This window comes from Camelus ferus, chromosome 17 (assembly GCF_009834535.1).
Source record: "Camelus ferus isolate YT-003-E chromosome 17, BCGSAC_Cfer_1.0, whole genome shotgun sequence".
NCBI classification, from domain to species: Eukaryota; Metazoa; Chordata; class Mammalia; order Artiodactyla; family Camelidae; genus Camelus; species Camelus ferus.
Genome location: NC_045712.1, coordinates 38029326 through 38048430, shown reverse-complemented (window position 1 = coordinate 38048430; position 19105 = coordinate 38029326). Strand labels below are relative to the sequence as shown.

General features: G+C 48.9%; 1 protein-coding gene across 9 annotated transcripts in view; it reads right to left on the bottom strand.

Moving 5' to 3' along the window:
* Positions 1 to 19105, bottom strand: part of ZDHHC3 (zinc finger DHHC-type palmitoyltransferase 3) — a 107480-nt gene that overhangs the window by 4166 nt on the left and 84209 nt on the right. For 5 of the 9 annotated variants that reach the window (XM_032459033.1, XM_032459032.1, XM_032459034.1 and 2 more), the window contains 2 exons: positions 17949 to 18079; positions 1931 to 2173 (listed from right to left, as the gene is read on the bottom strand). In XM_032459033.1, coding sequence (XP_032314924.1) covers positions 1931 to 2173; positions 17949 to 18079 — 374 coding nt within the window. Of the gene's footprint in view, positions 1 to 1606; positions 2174 to 13986; positions 15632 to 17948; positions 18080 to 19105 lie in introns of those variants that run through there. The other 4 variants (XM_014561866.2, XM_006173913.2, XM_032459036.1 and 1 more) reach the window with 3 other exon arrangements.

Sequence of the window (19105 nt, the reverse complement as noted above, 5' to 3'; positions counted from 1 at the left end):
CACCAATCTGAAAACAGGACTGACTTTGGGGCTGGTGGGTACCTCCATTTTCAGGCCAGGCTGGCCAGAGGAACACGAGTTTCAAATCCATCATGCAAGGATATTTCTCAAGGGCCTTGTGGGTAGCACACACCTCTGACCTCAGGCTTGAACACAGCAGAGACTGCGGTTCGCAGTGACCAGCAAACCCTCTTCCCTGAGTCTAACCACAGCCTCCTTGGGGACTCAAGGGCTTAGCATCCTTTCCTCCCTGATGTGGAGTCTCTGGTATACAGTCCATAAGGCCTGCTCCCCAGGGCTGCCTTCTGGGTGAGGACAACACAGCCGGCCTCCATGGCCAGGCCATGCCCAGACTGAGTTAATGGGCTTCAGAGCCACCCAGGGCCCTTACATTGTCAGTAACAAATATTAAAGCTGACAGGGACCCACAAACGAGGCCTGCTGTCCGGGTGTGGAAGGCCCCGTGCCTTCCAGTTGCTCTGTCAAGGCGGGAGCCCAGCAGCCGCCCTCCTGGGGGACGACATCAGCACGCTGGGACCAGGCGGGGGAGGCCCCAGAGCCTGGGTCGTCAGCTGGAGGCAGGGGTGCCCTCTGACAGCGTCACCAGGACCTGGCCCTCCTTCCCCCCAGGCACCACAGCCTTCGTACCTGTGCAGGGCTGCCCCTCCTCCCTGTTTAACTGGGGCTACAGGCCCCTCTGGACTAGGACTCACACTCTTGCCTGGAGCCAGGAGAGGGGCCCTGACTCAGGGACGTCGCGCGGGCAGGCTCTGCCTGTCTGCCCACACTGCCACCGATGTTGGTGTCACCACCAGGGGAACAGGCCAGAGAGAATGAAGACGCATGCTGGGGAGCGGGGGTGGGGAGTCCATTCTTATACCACGTGGGGCACAAACCTCTGCTGGACTTTGTGTGGAAGATGCTGCTTCAGCAACTAGTGGGGCGGAGTTTGAGCCTAGAAGCCCTGCTCAGGCCGTCAGTGCTGATCTCGGACACCTCAGCCTTCAAAGGGGGTGACCAGGGTCCCGGCTCAACCTGGTCCTGCGGGGGGGTGTGGCTGTCTGCCTGGCTCTCAGTCTGCAGGCCCTGCCACCACCTGTCCTTTCAGAGACGCAATGGCCACTATGTTGGGAGAACTGGCCTAAAACACGCAGGCCGCGTTTCTGGTCAGCTCTGCCTGTGTTGGTGGTTAAACTTCCCAGGAGGGGCAGTTACATTCAGTTCTCAGGGCGGAGGCCAGCATCCCAGGAGTGCCTAAAGAGGTCCTCTCCTGACCTTCCCCTGGGAACAGACTTGTAGCCACAAGGCAGGACGGCTCCCAGCTGTCTGACTCAGGGATTCTAGTGTCTGGAATTCCTGGGTGTGCCCCTCACGTGTGTGTACAGCTTAGTGCTGGGGTCCTCGCTCAAGCCAAGCCTGGCCTTCCTCCTAGTTCAGGCAGGCAGTGGGGAAACCCCTTCTGAGGAGGGCCTGGGATCCTTGCAGCCTCTGCAGGCCGATCTCTGCTGCTCCCGGTGTCCCACCCCTGGTTCCCAGGGCCTTGCTCTGTCTCAGTTCTCAAAACCCAGGAGCCAGGGCCCCAACTTTCTCAAGAGAAGACAGACATCTCAAGAAAGGCCAGAAGGTAAGTTCTTTTCTGCCCCTGGGCAACCCTGTTCAGAGATTCCTTTGCTGGGGGAGGCTGGGCAAGGTGTGAAGGGCGCCCCGGCCTGGGAGAATGGTTCCTGACAATCCCTCATGGGCAGAGGAGCTCAGAGCAGGTGTCTCGTCCTCTGTCACCCCCAGTCCACCGACTCCAGACCAGGCCAGCATTGGGGGGGGGGGAGGGAGGGGCTGGTGCGAGGGGAGCAGCGGGTGTGGGGGAGCACATGTCGCCCCCCAGCCACTCTGCCGGGCCCGGCCCTCGCCCACCGCATCACTCATCTGTCACCTCCACAGAGTCCGTGTCCTTCCTCTCCTCCGACTGCTCCTCTGTTGTCTCTGTGTTCTCCAAGTCTGACAGCGATGCCACCTGTCGCACCCAGTCCCTGTCACTGAGAGGCTTTGGATGACATGGTCCGGAGAAGGGGTTGAACCAGTTCAGGGAAAAGTCCCCACCAAAGGCCTCTTTGACTGTCTTCCAGCTGCCAGTGTGTTCCCTGGGCTGATTCTTTCGTTTGAGGCGCTCAATGCCCTGGAAGGACAAGGGGATAGAGAGGGTCAGTGGGGGCGGGCAGGGCACCCTCGTCCTCGAGAGCACAGCACCGGGGCCCCTCAGGGTGGGGAGGGGCACGGAGCGGGACAGCAAGCGGGGCCTGTGTTCCCCCCACCAGCCTCCTTTCCTCCCCCAGGGGCCCCGGGGTGCCGGCCTCGCTCAGTAAGACCCGCCGTTGCCTAGGGCCCAGGCTGCCCAGTGGCCTCTGTGGGCGTGAGCTGGGCCGCCTGTCCTGAGACCACAAAGACGACCCTCCCCAGGGATCCTGGGCCACCCCCCCCCCAACAGCAGGCGGCAGAGGCATGACGGAGCATGGAGGGGTTCTGGGGACAGCACAGGACACACAGCACGTGAGAGGAGGAAGCAGATGTGTGCACAGCGAGCAGCCAACATGCAGCTGGAGGCGCTCGGGCAGCCGCGGGCCTGCACGTACAGTGGGAAGCCCTGCGGCCTCTCCCAGCTGCCCACTCACCTGCCTCTGGGCTTCGGCTGCACAGGGCCACAGGGAGAGGGTGTCAGGGAAGGGGAGAAGCCAAAGGCGTTAAAGGCGCAGCCAGGCCAGATCCTTAGGCCCCTAGCATTCTCCGCAGAGGCTTGTGCTGGGGCGGCCCCGCACAGGGGCAGCTCACCGACACGCTTTCCACCTCAGAACCGTCTCTGCCTGCCTAGTTGCAGCTTTTCTCTTCTTTTCCACCTTAGATCCTTACACAACCGGCATAATCCTTTCTCTTGTGCAGAAAGAGAAGCTGAGGCAGGCGCTAAGCCCCAGCTCAGCCCCAGCCCCGCCCGCGCCCGGGGCCGGTTCCTCTCCAGCACTTTCTCCCCACACCGCCTCCGGGATTTGTTTCCTCGCTTTTGAAAAAATGGTAAAGAACCCGCTCTCAAGTTATCTCCTTGTAAGATACTTCCTGATTACAGACGGTTAGACAGTCACTTTACAGTAAGGAAACCTTGCAGACATCACCTGAACGGAGTGGAAGTCAACATCACCAACCGTGAGACGTATGAGCATCACCGTGGGTACGGCACCCCTCGGGATGCACCACCACCTCCCTGGTCTTCCTGCCCCAAATGCACAATCTCAGCCTAACTATGAGGAAACATCAGACCACCACAGGTGGCAGGCTACCTGGCCTCTGCAATCTCCAAGTCTGATGAATCGTTTTGAAACCAGACAGAAGGGGGAGCTGTACAACACTGTGAATGTACTAAATGCTGCTCCGCTGCACACTTCAGAGCGGTTGGTTTTATGTGAATTTCACCTCAATTACAGAAACTATCAAGCTCGAGGAACTGTCAGGGACAGGAGACTAGAGAGCCAGGAAAAATGATGCGGTTGCATCCTGAACAGAGGAGACTAGTGAGACAACTGCAGAGATCTGAATAAAGTACACAGATTAGTTAACAGTACTCTACCAATAAATTTCCAGGTTTTGATGTTAGTATTATGGTTTTATAAAATGTTTACATTTGGAAAGACATACGGAAGCTCTTTGTACTATTTTACCATTTTTTGGTTAAGTCTGAAATCATTTCCCAATAAAAAGCTAAAATCTGAGACCCAAAGACTTATATAATAGTCTTGAATGTGGAGTTATGAGAAATTGGAAACAAAATGTCTAATAATAACAGCTAAGTAAATTATTCTATAAAACAGAACACTCTGCAGCTATCGATAGTGGTGCTAATACAGGTTTACATACGCTGGGAAGTCCTGTCCCCGTGGTGACAAGAAGAAAGCAAAGCTGCATCTGACGTCATCATGGAATCTGGGGTTTAGGGATGGATTTTAGTTTTATTTCTGTAGGCTTCCTGCACATTCCATGTTCTCATCAATGAGCATGGGTGACTTTTAGAATCAGAACACAAAAGCTGTCTCAGTAAATGGCTCTGGGTGATACAACTCTTAAGGGAGCCTCATGTGGGTCTGGGGCACAGGACGCTACGCTGTTCATAGCCTGGCCCCCCTGGCCTCAGTGACGGCCAACTGAGTGACTTGCTTTGGGGATCCTCAGTTCCCTTCCTGGGTGATCATTTGCAGCCTGTAGAGAGTTTTAACTGTGATTGCAGGGGAGCTGGGATGTCACCACGTGGCAGATCAGGCTGCAGAGGGGACACCCAGAAATGACAGACTGGCTCAAAGCCATGACTGGGTCCTCACAACCACCCTGACAGGGGTGGGTATTGTATGCACACCTGGCAGATGGGAAGACAGGGCTTCTCAGAGGCTGTGACGGCAGCCAAAGCTGTCCTGCCGGTCAGGCCTCGGAACAAGGATGAGAACTCGTGTCTTCTCTCTGCTCAGTGTGTTTTCAATCCTACACAAATCCTCAAAGGCAGAGAAAAGCTGTAGAGGGAAAGGAAGCAAAAGAACCCACAGGAAAAAACAAACAGATGGAAAGATACACCGTTTCTTGGATTAGAAGAATTAATATTGTTAAAATGACCACACTACCCAAGGTGAGCTACAGATTCAGTGCAATCCTATCAAAATACCAATGGCATTTTTCACAGAACTAGAATAATTTTAAATTTTGTATGGAAACACAAAGGACCCCAAATAGCCAAAAGAATCTTGAAAAAGAGGAACAAAGCTGGAGGAATCACATACCCAGACTTCAGACTATAATACAGAGCTTCTGTAATCAAAACACTATGGTACTGGCACAAAAACAAACACACAGATCAATGGAACAGAACAGAGATCCCAGAAATAAACCCACACATTTTTTTTGTCAATTAATTTAAGACAAGGGTAGCAAGAATATACAATGGAGAAAAGACAGTCTCTTCAATTAGTGGTGCTGGTAGGGTTTAGGATGGGGGGTAGGGTGGTGAAGAATAAGCAGAGAACAGAGGAAAACTTAGGGCACTGAAAATACTCTTTGAGATTCTATAATGATGGATACCTGTCATTACACATTTGTCCAAACTCATAAAATGTACAACATCAAGAGTGAATCTAATGGTTTTTGGATGATTATGATCTAAATTATGATGTGTCAATATAGGTTCTTCCTTGGTAGAAAAAAAAATTATATATATAGTACTCTGGGGGTGGCGGTGGGGATGTTCATAATGGTGGGGTCTGTGCATGAGCAGGGTACAAGAGAACTCTACGCGCCTCTCGATTTTACTATGAACCTAAACCTGCTCTAAAAATAAAATCTTCATTTAAAAAACAAAACAAACAAAAATAAATGGTGCTGGGAAAACTGGACAGCTACATGTTAAAAAATGAAATTAGAACATTCTCTAACACCATATACAAAAATAAACTCAAAATGGCTTAAAGATTTAAGTATAAGGCAAGACATAATAAACCTCCTAGAAGAAAACATAGGCAAAACATTCTCTGACATAAATCTTAGCAATATTCTAGGGCAATCTACCCAGGCAATAGAAATAGAAGCAAAAATAAACAAATGGGACCTATTAAACTCATTAGCTTTTGCACAACAAAGGAAATCATAAGTAAAACAAAAAGACAACCTACAGAATGGGAGAAAATATTTGCAAAAGATAAGACTGACAAGGGCTCAATATCTACTTAATGACAATGACAAACACAACCTAATGACAAAAACAAAAAAACAAACAAAAAACCCAAACAACCCAGCCCAAAAATGTGCAGAAGAACTGAACAAGCAATTCTCTAATGAAGGCATACAAATGGCCAATAGGCACATGAAAAAAATGCTCAATATCACTAATTACAGAGACATGCAAATCAAAACTACAAGGAGGTATCACCTCACACCAGTCACAATGGCCGTCATTCAAAAGCCCACAAACGAAAAATGCTGTAGAGGCTGTGGAGAAAAGGGAACCCTCCTACACTGCTGGTAGGAATGTAGTTTGGTGAAGCCATTATGGAAAACAGGATGGAGATTCCTCAAAAGATTAAAAACAGACTTACCGTATGATCAAGCAATCCCACTCCTGGGCATATATCCGGAAGGAACTCTTTAATTCGGAAAAGATACACACACCCCAACGTTCACAGCAGCACTATATACAATAGCCAAGACATGGAAACATCCTTAAATGTCCATTTACAGATGACTGGATGAAGAAGTTGTGGTATATTTATACAATGGAATACTACTCAGCCATAAAAAAGAATAAAACAATGCCATTTGCAGCAACATGGATGGACCTAGAGATCGTCATTCTAAGTGAAGTAAGCCAGAAAGAGAAAGAAAAATACGGTATGATATCACTCATATGCGCAATCTAAAAAAAAAGAAAAAAACACACTATGAACTCATCTACAAAACAGAAGCAGACTTGCAGACATAGTAAACAATCTTATGGTTACCAGGGAAAGGGGGTGGGAAGAGATAAATTTGGGAGTTTGAGATTTGCAAATGTTAGCCACTGTGTATAAAAATAGATTTTTAAAAGTTTCTTCTGTATAGCACAGGGAAATATGTTCAATATCTTGTAATAACCTTTAATGAAAAAGAATATGAAAACAAATATATGTACATATATGCATGATTGGGAGACTGTGCTATACACCAGAAATTGACACATGGTAACTGACTGTACTTCAATAAAAAAAATTTAAAAATAAGTCCACAAACAATAAATGCTAGAGAGACTGTGGAGAAAAGGGAACCCTCCTATACTGTTGGTGGGAATGTAGTTTGGTGAAGCCATTATGGAAAACAGTATTGAGATTCCTCAAAAGATTAAAAATAGACTTACCATTTGATCCAGCAATCCCACTCCTGGGCATATATCTGCAGGGAACTCTAATTCAAAAAAACACATGCACCCCAACGTTCATAGCAGCACTATTTACAACAGCCAAGACATGGAAACAACCTAAATGTCCATTGACAGATGACTGGATAAAGAAGCTGTGGTATACTTATACAATGGAGTACTACTCACCCATAAAAATAATAAAATAATGCCATTTGCAACAACATGAATGGACCTAGAGATCGTTATTCTAAGTGGAGTTAAGCCAGAAAGAGAAAGAAAAATACCGTATATCACTCATATGTGGAATTTAAAAAGAAAAAAAGGACACCAATGAACTCATCTACAAAACAGACTCGCAGACATAGTAAACAATCTTATGGTTACTGGGGGAAAGGGGATGGGAAGGGGTAAATCTGGAGTTTGAGATTTTCAATGTTAGCCACCATATATAAAAATAGATTTTAAAAAAGTTTCTGTATAGTACAGGGAAGTATATTCAATACCTTGTAATAACCTTTAATGAAAACAAATATATGTTAAAAAAAAAAAGGATTAAAGACCTAAATATAAGACCAGAAACCATAAAACTCCTAGAGGAAAACACGGGCAGAATACTCTTTGACATAAATCACAGCAATATTTTTTTGATCTGTCTCCTAAAGCAAAGGAAATAAAAGCAAAAATAAACAAATGGGACCTAACTAAACTTAAGAGCTTTTGCATAGCAAAGGAAACCATTGATAAAATGAAAAGACAACCTACAGAATGGGAGAAAATATTTGCAAAGGATATGACTGATAGGGGGTTAATATCCAAAATATATAAACAGCTCATACACCTCAACATCAGAAAAAAACAAACAACCTGATTAAAAAAATGGGCAGAAGACCTGACTAGACAGTTTTCCAAAGAACGCATTCGGATGGCCAACAGGCACATGAAAAGATGCTCAACATCGTTAATCATCAGGGAAATGTAAATCAAAACCACAATGACGTATCACCACACACCTGCCAGAATGGCCATAATCAAAAAGAACACAAATAAGAAATGTTGGTGAGGATGTGGAGAACAGGGGACCTTCATGCACTGTGGATGAGACTGTAAATTGATGCAGCCACTGTGGAAAACAGTACAGAGGTTTCTCTAAAAACTAAAAACAGAAGTACCACATGACCCAGCAATTCCACTCCTGGGTATATATCTGAAAGAAACAAAAACACTAATTCGAAAAGATACATGCACCCCAATGTTCGTTACAGCATATTTACAACTGCCAAGACATGGAAGCAACCTAAGTGTCCATCAACAGATGAATTTAATAAAGATGTATATAAATACAACAGACTACTCCTCGGCCATAAGAAATGAAATTTTGCCATTTGCAACAACATGGATAAACTTGGGGGGTATTATGCTAGGTGAAACAAGCCAGAGAGAGAAACACAAATACTCTAGATCACTTACATGTGGAGTCTAAAAAATATAACAAACGAGTGAATATAACCAAAAAAAGGAGCAGACGCACAGATCTAGAGAACAAATTAGTGGTTACCAGCGGAGAGAGTGAAGAGCGGAGGGGCAAGACAGGGGTAGGTTATGATGAGGTGTAAACTATTCGGTATAAAATAAGGTACAAGGATGTACTGTATGACGCAGGGACTACAGCCAGGATTTTGTAATAACTATAAATGGAGTATAACCTTTAAAAACAGACTCACTATATTGTACACTTGTAACTTACATAATGTTGTACATCAACTATACTTCAATAAAAATTTTTTTAATTAAGAAAAAAAAGAGCCCACAGGATGATGATTTTCTCTTGTGGCAGCGCGTTCCCAGATGAGCACTGCTAAGTTCCACTCGACCTCCTCAGCAGGCTTGTGAAAAAGTCCCCGTCAGAGGAATTCCTCAGCAGTCAAGCAGACAGACATCCAGGAGCGTCAGCTCTGGGTTTGAAGAGGAGAAAATATTCCAAATGAATCTGACGTGTAAGAAAGGCTGAGGGTCTGGGCCTTCAGGTTCAGGAGGAGCCAGTGGGGTTTCTTTGTCCTGGCAGGACTCAGTTTTGAGTTCTGTGTGGATTTGAAGGCGACCTGAAGACAGAGTTCTTAAGCCGGAGGCGAACGAGGCAGCGGTGATACCCGCTTCGGGCTCAGGCAAACACCGGTGGTTGATCCTGGTGAGGGGGCAACGGCCTAAACCAGCACCTCTTGCAGGAATGTGTGTCTTGGGCCCTTTGGGCCTGGTCTGCCTGGGTGACACAAGTTGTAATCTGTAAACAAACTCACTAATGCCCCAAAATGAAAGCAGCAGGACTCTGGCTGCCCAGGCATCCTGGGAGGACACGGATCAGACCCACAGAGCAAGCGCAGGCGGCCCCCTGCTTCCTGCACCGTCAGATGGAGAAAGTCCGAGGTGCCACAGCCCGGGCACACGTGCCCGCCTCAGAGATGCAAACTCTCCCCTCAGCAGTGCTTTCACATCTTTTTATTGCAACCCACAATAGGAAATAGTTTTCTGTTGCAACCCAGCACACACACGTACAAAGTTTCATGAAACAATACTTATTCTACAAAGTGCAATGCATTATTTTTTATTTCTTTAAAAAAATGCTGTTGCAAACCAATAAACTGATCTCACACATGAACAGTTCTGCACATAGTTTAAAAAGCACAGCTTCAACATTTACTAAAGCCAAACAATGTGCCAGACACCATCCTAACATTCATTCCTCTCTGAATCTTCACAGCAACCCTTGTGATTGAGATTATCTCCCTGATTTTACAGATGAGAAGACGGAGGCTTAATTACTGCCCAAGGTCACAAAGGAAGAAAGTCAGCTGAGCAGGGATTGGAACCAAAGACTGCGGCCAGGGCCGCAGGGTCCCATCACCCCACTACCCCAGCTGCAGAAATTCAGGGCATCCTTTATGTCCGTGTCAGAGCTTATGCCTTCCCCCAGGAGGTTTCTGCAAACACTACTCTGCAACATTTCTCATAATTCCTCGGATCAGTGTCATCAGCTCCTGTGCGGGCAGACAAGGAATCCCTGGGGCTCGCTCTGCTCTGTTAGGGTAATCACGCCATTTGAGTTATCGGTGATTTTTTTTCCTGAGGGAGAGGGTGGGGAAATGAAGTCTTCAGTTTGGGAGAGTAGACTGGCCAGTGGCTTGTTTCTGTTCTACTGTGAATCCTTTATCTTCTGTGAGGTGATTCTCAGGCAGTTATGAGTTTAAAAGATACAAGAAAAAGCCACATGGGTTTTGAGGCTCACAGATGGAAATCAAAGGTGAGGACACGTGCACGTAGTTGCCCTGGAAAATCACTCACCAGCCACCACTCCTACTCAGAGGACCCCGATCCACTCTCTCCCCTCTCCTCCTGGGGTGGCTCTTCACCCAAAGGGTCCCTTGGTCCAGAAACCGGTCAGACAGAAGAGATGTGCAGGAAGATGGCTGGACAGACTAACAGTTTGGCTCCCCTTCAAAAAACACCTTCCTTGTTTTCTCAGCTGCTCACTGGATGGGGAGGCCAGAGGGGCTCACGGTGGGCACACCCCACCTCAGTGCCATGCGGGGCCAGCAGCACACAAGACCACAGTATCAGCAGGCATCAGGGGCCACCTGTAGGGCGACCCCTGCCAGTCCCAAGAGGATCCTCAGACTTGAGTGTGAGTCACCGTCACCAGGACGACTGTGAAAATCCAGATCGCTGGGCACCCCCTCAGGGTTTCTGATTCAGCAGGTCTGGAGTGGAGCCCGAGAACCTGTATCTCCAAGAATCTGGGGACCACACTTTGAGATGCACTGCCTCAGTACATCACCAGCAAGGAGATTCACCAGAGGGGTTCCAGCAAAATCGTCCTCTCTTCACATTTCTTTGATAATTAAAGGCCCCTTCTAAATTGAAACCCCTCACTTCTACTGACTGGCTCACCCTCTAGGATTATGTACTATAAACTCTGAAGCCAGAGTAACTTAAACCCATTAATTAGCCTGGGTCTGGGGTTTCTGTGTGACGCCGACTTCACATAGGTGTTTAGTGAATTACATTAAACACTGCTTAATTTAACTCCTCAAGAAAGTGGATTTTAACTAAGCAAAAGCTGGTAATTTAAGGTGTCTCACTTTGGGTTCTTCCAAGAAAAGAGTATTACAAAGATGAAATGGTATGATTAAAAAGAGACATAGCTTCAGCAAAGGGTGTTGGGAAAACTGGACAGCTGCATGTAAATCAATGAAGTTAGACCACTCTCTCACTCCATACACAAACATAAACTCAAAATGGCTATAAGACTTAAACATAAGGCAAGATACTATAAACCTCTTTGAAGAAAACATAGACAAAACGTTCTCTGCCATAAGTCTTAGCAATGTTCTCCTACAGCAGTCTACTCAGGCAACAGAAATAAAAGCAAAAATTAACAAATGGAACCTAATTAAACTTAAAAGCTTTTGCACAGCAAAGGAAACCATAAGCAAAACAAGAAGACAACCTATGGAACAGGAGAAAATATCTGCCAATGATGCTACTGACAGATTTAATTTCTAGACTATATAAACAACTCATACAACTTAATAACAAAAAGCCAAACAACCCAGTCCAAAAATGAGCAGAAGACCTGAACAGGCAATTCTCCAAGGAAGACACACAAATGGCCAATAGGCACATGAAAAAATGCTCAATATTGCTAATTATCAGAGAAATGCAAATGAAAACTACAATGAGGTGTCACCTCACACCAGTCACAATGGCCATCATTCAAAAGTCCACAAATGATAAATGCTGGAGAGGGTGTGCAGAAAAGGGAACCTTCCCACACTGTTGGTGGGAATGTAGTTTGGTGCAGCAATTATGGAAAACAGGATAGAGATTCCTCAAAAAACTAAAAATAGACTTACCATATGATCCAGCAATCCCACTCCTGGGCATATATCTGGAGGGAACTCTAACTTAAAAAGATACATGCACCCCAGTGTTCATAGCAGCACTATATACAATAGCCAAGACATGGAAGCAACATAAATGTCCATCAACAGATGACTGGATAAAGAAGCTATGGTATATTTATACAATGGAATACTACTCAGCCATAAAAAATAATAAAATGCCATTTGCAGCAACATCAGTGGACCTGGAGATTGACATTCTAAGTGAAGCCAGACAGAGAATGAAAAATACAAACTTATTTACAAAACAGAAACACAGACAGGAAACAAACTTATGGTTACTAGAGGGGGAAGGGTGTGGGAAGGGATAAACTGGGAGTTTGAGATTTGCAGATACTAATAATAAAATAAACAAGTTCATACTATATAGCACAGGGAACTATATTCAGTATCTTGTAGTAACCTATGGTGAAAAAGAACATGAAAACGAATATATGTATGTTCCTATATGACTGAAGCATTATGCTGTACACCAGCAATTGACACAACATGTAAACTGACTATCCTTCAATAAAAATAGATATGTACAAAAAAGGAGACGTAGCATATGCATTTCTACCCAAATCCACTTTGTGTGCAAGATGTTACCAAGCCCATGCAAATATGCATAAATCTGTTTCCTTTCTGAGGCCTTTTGCATGGTCAGTCTGGTTGCTATGAACACAATCCGGAGGCTGACAGGTGGGCAGGAGTCACCTAATCCAACTGGCCCCATCACCTTCCTCTTTTTCTGCTCCCCAGAGCCCACATTCTGAAAGACTGTGGCTACTACTGGCTCTTTTTCCCACGCACACAACATTCAGTGCCGCCGGGACTCCTGTGTAAGACGTCCTCCTCCGTTAGACGTCTGGGCGCACTGAGGAGGGCTCAGGGATACCTGTTTCTTCCTGCATGGAGGCCGGGCTGACGACCAGTCACTGTGCCACCGAGGACAGCCATGTTCCTTAGTCATTGTGCTCCTGGTAAAATGTTTTCCGTCTCAACAAGATGAAACAGGAAGAACGCAGAGGGAATTTGGGGGATATTCCTATATTCTGAGCAGCATTTTCACTCTGGCTTGAGAACTGGGGAAAATTCATTCTTTCAGCCAAAGGGCTCGTAAAAACCCAGAGGTAGAATCATACAGGATGTGGGAGGGAGACTCTCTGAGGATATAAGTTCTAGGCTCAGGTGTAAATGATGAGTTTCTATTTTTAGGATTTGAAAAAAGTTCAATACATCTTCAGCACGATCTGCTGCATCCTTTTGAAACTCCATGGGGGAAAGAACCAACTTGGGTCACTTAAAAAAAAAATGCCTTTGAAGATGGGGTATTGTGAAGCATCCAAAGACTTAAAAATATTCCCTGAGTCCTAGTCTCCCTTCCCTGGCAGGAGGAACAGAACAAAAGTGCTGTCTCCCAAGGGATGGATCCCTGAGGGGCAGGAGCAGAGCCAGAGCCTTCCAACTGCTCGAGAATCCTTCAACAGCCACACTTCTTTCATAAACAAAACAAAACAAAACAAAACAAAACAAAACAAACAAAAAAGAAAGACACGTGGGTAAAAAAATGGTATAAACTAGATTTAAAAACAGCATTAAAAAAAAAGTTCAGATGTCAGCCTTGACTATGGCATAAATAGCACAGCAGAGGCAGGTCAAAGTTAACTGATTTAGAAAAGGTCGCAGGGTTCTTTGGTTAAACATCCGGGGGATGGTGGAGAGCTCCTCAAAGCGGCGCCCTAGGATGTTTGGAGAAGTGTCCAGTGATTTCCTCTGACTCTGCTTTCCGCTGGGTGGGCAGAGAATGGGTCTCTCCCCTAGGCCCAAGCCTAGAAGCCAACTCTGCAGACTTGATGAGTTATTCTGTAGCAATTGGGAGCCCATGAGGATGAGGGAAGGGACTCAGGCTGCAGAGAGAAAGCCAGAGGAGAGAGGCCCGGCGGGTCCAGCTTGTCCAGGAGGGGGCCGTAAACGTCCTGTAGAGGTGACCCAATAAAAACTTCACTCAAGAGAGGGAGCACACATAAATGGCCTTTAAAAGCAATGAAACAAACGCCCCGACAGAGCATGCTCTGGTTGGCCTGGACAACCGGCTCTCCCCGCCGGGCAACGCTGTGAGAGAGCAGAGCTCAGTCAGAATAGGTTTTGGAAAAATTTTATTGCATTTTGTTTCCACGTGGAAGCACGTACAGAATTGAAAAGAGGCAGCATGTTCCACTTATTCTTCTGAAAGATCACAAGGCTAGATGAGCCCTCTCCCCACCCAGGGCTGATTTGATAAACCTCACCCCCACCCCACCCAAGCAAAGGATTAAAAAAAGGTCTGTGGTGATGGCTTAAAAAACAAATCCACATGAGAAGTGTGAGAAGTCACGGAGGGTAGGTATTCGGACTTCTGCGATTTCTGCATTTGATGCGCACTCCGCCTCCCCTCCCCAGCGCTGTCTTCAGGCCTTTCCTCCTCCAGATGAGGCTCCACACACCAGTGTGCACATGGAAAAGCTCGGTCTTGGTGCTGCAGACTCAAGTGCCAATTCCAGCGGACAGGATGGCCATCTCTCAACTTCTTCGCATCGAGGTCAGCCCTGCACCAGGACCGCAGTCTCCCAGGTTAAAATATAGACCAGACATGGGTATGTCCACATTTATGGGTCTAAAAAATCTCACAAAGTGAACCCACTGCAGAGATTTACAAAACGAGGAAGGGGCTGACGGTAGGACTGGCTGTTTCACTGAGCGGTAACACGCTCGCTACGAGAGGGAGGGAGGGGGCGGTAAGAGAGTCAGCAGACTGTAGCAAAGGAAAACGTAGCTTGCCTGAAACTGTGTAATTTTCTTCTTCTTTTGATTGTGTAAGGCATTTTGAACTGGAAAAACTTCTTTCCTTCACATTCTTCCAAATAATCAGTTGGAATATAATTCGTGATTCAGAATACAAATAAGACCCCTTTCATTTCCACCCCACAACCCCCAGAGTCATTCTACACAGCCGGGGCCCATAAAGTACAAGGCAGGCAATTGATTTTGGGAATTAGGAGGCGAGTTATGTTCACATGGGGGCTGAGACTGCCGTGTTCAGGGCCCTTCTTAGGGCTCCAGCCCTGATCCCGGCCCTCTCATGCCACAAGAGGTAAGCATCCGTATTCGGTGAGGTTTTAAGTCCCATCAGGGTGCCCACCACTGCCTCCTGGGCAGGGGGAGTCCCAGGCCCTCCTGGCTCTCCTATGCATCCCCAACTGGGCATCCAGGCTGGTCCATCCACGCACAAGTGTCACGACTCAGTTAGTACGAGGGGGCATGGCCTGGAGACAGCGCCTTCCACGTTAGTCATGCCAGACAGACAGCAGAGAGGAAACCAGAGGCCAGAGAAGTGATTTTAAAAAGGAAAAAAGAAGAGCAGCTTCAGTCACCAAAAAAATAGAAAGGATGATCTTTTAAAAATAAAACATAGGGAAATTTTTTTTTCTCTGCAATGCTCAGCCATTTTACTTGAACTTGAGACATTAAAAAAAAAAGTTTTAGAGTAGTTGTTTTGCTTTTTCGGTTTAAACATTCATGAGAACGGATTGGATGGTAGTGCTGGGATGTGGTTTGTGTCTGAGTGGCAATGCTGGTCAGGGGTCCTTCAGACCACATACTGGTACGGGTCTGCCTTCCCTTGGTCTGGCGTGGCAAAGGGGCTGGCCCAGCCTAGAGAGAAGGGGTGGCCAAAAACGGCTTTCATGTTCATCCATTTTGTTTTTTTAGCCCATCTTCTCTCTTCCTTTTTCAATTGTTCTATTCCCTGAAAACAAGAACAATCATACTTTCAGTCAAGCACTTCATTGCTGGGGTTTGGGGGGAGAGATATCCATTAGCTTGAGGTAGAGTAAATGCTTCCTTTTTAAAGCCATAAAGCTATCTACGTAGTACATTTTTCTTCTCTTTCTCTCATAAAAAGTGTTTTAAAGAATCATGTTTTTGCGAGGGAGGGTGGGCACACAGGCACATATGTATAAGTCCGTCCAGAGAGGGAGGGACAAATCAGCAAGGTCAGCAGGCCCCTAAGCCACTGCTCCTACTTATGCAATCCGGTGTGTGGTGTTAAGCGAGTCCTTGTCGGGTCTCTGCAGAGGCACTTCCCGCCCGGGGCTGGACTGTGTGCGGGGAGCGCTGTGAAGGCTGGGGCGCGGGGAGCCTCAGAGATGGAAGGGGGCTCAGGATCATGATGGCCAAGGATAGCCGTTAATTTGAGATCGGTTCATGGGAAGTCTGAACCTACTATGACCACTTTGCAGACAAAAAAAAAAAGGAACAAGTCAAACGACTGCTCTGGTGTAGTTAGTCCCGCCAGCCTGGGAGGCCAAGGGGTGCCCTGCTTGGCGGGGCTGGCGAGGCGCCGAGGAGAAGGTGGAACAGGAGGGAGAGGTCACCACAGAGGAGGGAGGAGAGTGATTAGTACAGGGTAGAGGGACCGAACAGACAGACCGCTCAGCCTCAGCCCCAGTCCTGGCAGAGGCTTTCCTGTGCTCCTCTGGGGAAAAGTGCAACCCAAGGCCACCTCAGCAGCTGTCACAGAGCCTGCACCACCCCCGGGGCCCAGGAATCGAGCTGGTCCCTCCTCAGGAAAGATCTGGTCAGCGGGCGGGGCCGGAGGGCAGGAGAGCGGCAGCCTGGCAGTAGCCTGGCCGGGGTCTGTCTGCCGTGGTCTCTGTGAGGGGGGGAGCAAGCGTGGGGCCCCAGGGGATGGCCCAGTCCGAGTCTCTGTTCACAGCCCAGCACCCAGGGACCACACAGGTCAAGGGCAAGACACACTTTCCCACGAGCTGCAGGCCCTCGGCTCCGTTCTCCTGTTCTTTCAGCACGACTCCCTTTAGGAATGGTCTTGAGGGGAAAGAACAACCAGGGCCGTGAGAGTTTGCCTTCTGGCTCCCCTAGACCACGGCCTGTGTGGCCTGGCAGTGTCCCAACAGTGGGCGGGCCAGTCACCTCTGGGTTCCCTGTAGGCCTTACGCAGAGAAGTTGGTAACACATTGCTTGGATACACAGCTTGATCTACAGCACTGGCTACTGCTTCTAACAGAAGAAAAGGTGCCGAGAGGCCCCCAACCTCCTCAACCATCGGGAGCATCATCCCCCCTTCTCTGCACACTGATTTTCCACACCCACAGGGACGTGGCCTCAACAGCAGCGGCGAAAACTATGTTTTCCTACGAGTCTCCATCTAGGGCTGACCACCCAAATGGCCAAAGTCCCCCCACAAGGCCCCTAGACAACTGTTGAGAACTGCCACCTGAAGGCGACCTCAGGCTGCCAGGACAGACTCGTGACCTCACAACTCTGTGCCTCACCTCAGAGCTAAGGGCTGCCCCTTCCTCCTAGGGCCCCTTCCTCGGACCCCAAAGCCAAAAAGAAGAAATGCCCAAACCACAGGCATGGACTGACCACCTCGAGGCGTCTGGACACCTTAGGAAGGCTGAGAGGTAGCAGCAGTGGCACCAGGGGAGTGAGCTGGCAGTGGCTGCGCCAGCAGCTTCCAAGCTCCCAGAGGAGCTGTGAGCAGGGGGGCACGTAGGGGCTGGGAGAAGGTAACAGACGGGGAACAGAGACGGCCCAAGCTGAGGTGACCTACGGGCCAGGCCAGGCCTTGTTGCCCGAAGCTCTGGGGGCCCAAGCTGGGCTGTCTCCTGACTCTGCCCTCAGGACCCGGTCATGAAGGCACCTCCTCTGGGCAGCTGACCCTGCCTGTGCCACCTGGGTCCGGGTGCTCTCGGTCCACCACCTCTCCCCAGGGCTGTGGCCACTGGATGGGAAGGGCATCCCAGTGCCCAGCAGAATGCCTGACACAGTGCTGTGTACAAGACAGGACCATCACGGGAGGATGGAAGGGCTTGTGGCAAAAGGAATTCCTCACGGAGGCTGCTGGGGCCCATTCCTGGTGTGACCTGAGTGCCAGCCCCAAGTGGGCAGGACTCGTGTGTGTGTGAAGATCCAGTGTCGGTATGGACAGTGGAATGTGCCCTGCACACCTTGGCTGGCCACTGGTCTCCCAGGTCGGGTCTGTGAGCAGCCCTCCTCAACCCCAGCTGAGGAGGCAAGTGCTGGGCAGGCTGTCAGCTTACCGTTTCGTCCGTGCAGATGGAGTGAACCTGGGTCCCGAACATCACTGACGTGAAAATGAGGAAGAGCAGCCCCTCGAAGCACAGCAGGATGAGGAGGATCACCGTGGTGGGCGGCGAGAAGGAGCTGCACTCTGCAAGAGACGGGACACGTGGGCTCAGGGCTGCCAGCTCCGCACCCTGGACTCCACTCTGCCTCTAGCCCCCCGGGCCTGGGCTCCTCCTAGGCGCCACGCCTCTCTGGCCTCCACGCTGTGGTGGGGACTGTCCTGCCCCACACCTGGCTGCACCAGCTCTCCCTTGGGGAAGCCCTCCCTGGCGGGCCAGGCCTTGTTAGGCTTCCCCTCCCTAACACATCATCCTTTGTCTCTCTTCCCTGCCAGGGTGGAGGTCTGTATCCTGGTGCCAAGCACAGTGCACAGCACATGGAAGGACCCAGAAAAGACTCAGGGCTGAGGCACGAAGGCCTGATGACACCACAGGGAGACCCTCCTCTCCTCAGAGAGCAAAACGCAGGTTGAACAGCAGGGAGGTCTTCAGTCCAGGCCTGGTCTGGCTGTGAGTTTTCTGGGCATTCCTGTGCCTCTATCTTCTCCTACGCCAGGAGGAAGAGGAGGATCACTCAGTGGCTTTGGGCTCTGAAGCTTGGTGGGGGCAGTCTACCTGCCAGGGCTCGGCCCTGACCCAGGTATGAGGTAAGCTCCACGGGGAAGGCCCCTCTCGGGAGCATGTGCATCATGAAGACTGTCAGTCCTGAAGCTGGGGAGTCAACAGAAGAGCCACCTGGCCTGGAGCAGGCACCTGCACTCCCCCTGGCCCCTGCTACCAGGCCACTACAGCAAGGTTTGACCAGATGTGTGGTTTTATTTTAGGCAGAGTCCCTTGTCTGAACAAAGTCTAGTCAGAAACCCAACTCACTGAGAGAAAAACAGAGGTGCTGAGGGAGATGGTCTGGGGCGAGTGGGGAGGGGACCCCTTCTCTGGCTCTTCACCACCAAGGCAGCTTCTCAGGAGAGCCCTGGACCACCCAGGAAGAAGGGGGCCCTAGCTGGTGGCGCTGGCAGCACGGTGTAGGCCCCCTGGTGAGCACTTGCTACCCAAGGACGCCTGCCCTTGCTGGTAGTCACCAGGCCTGTCACACCCGGGCTGCGGCCCATGTT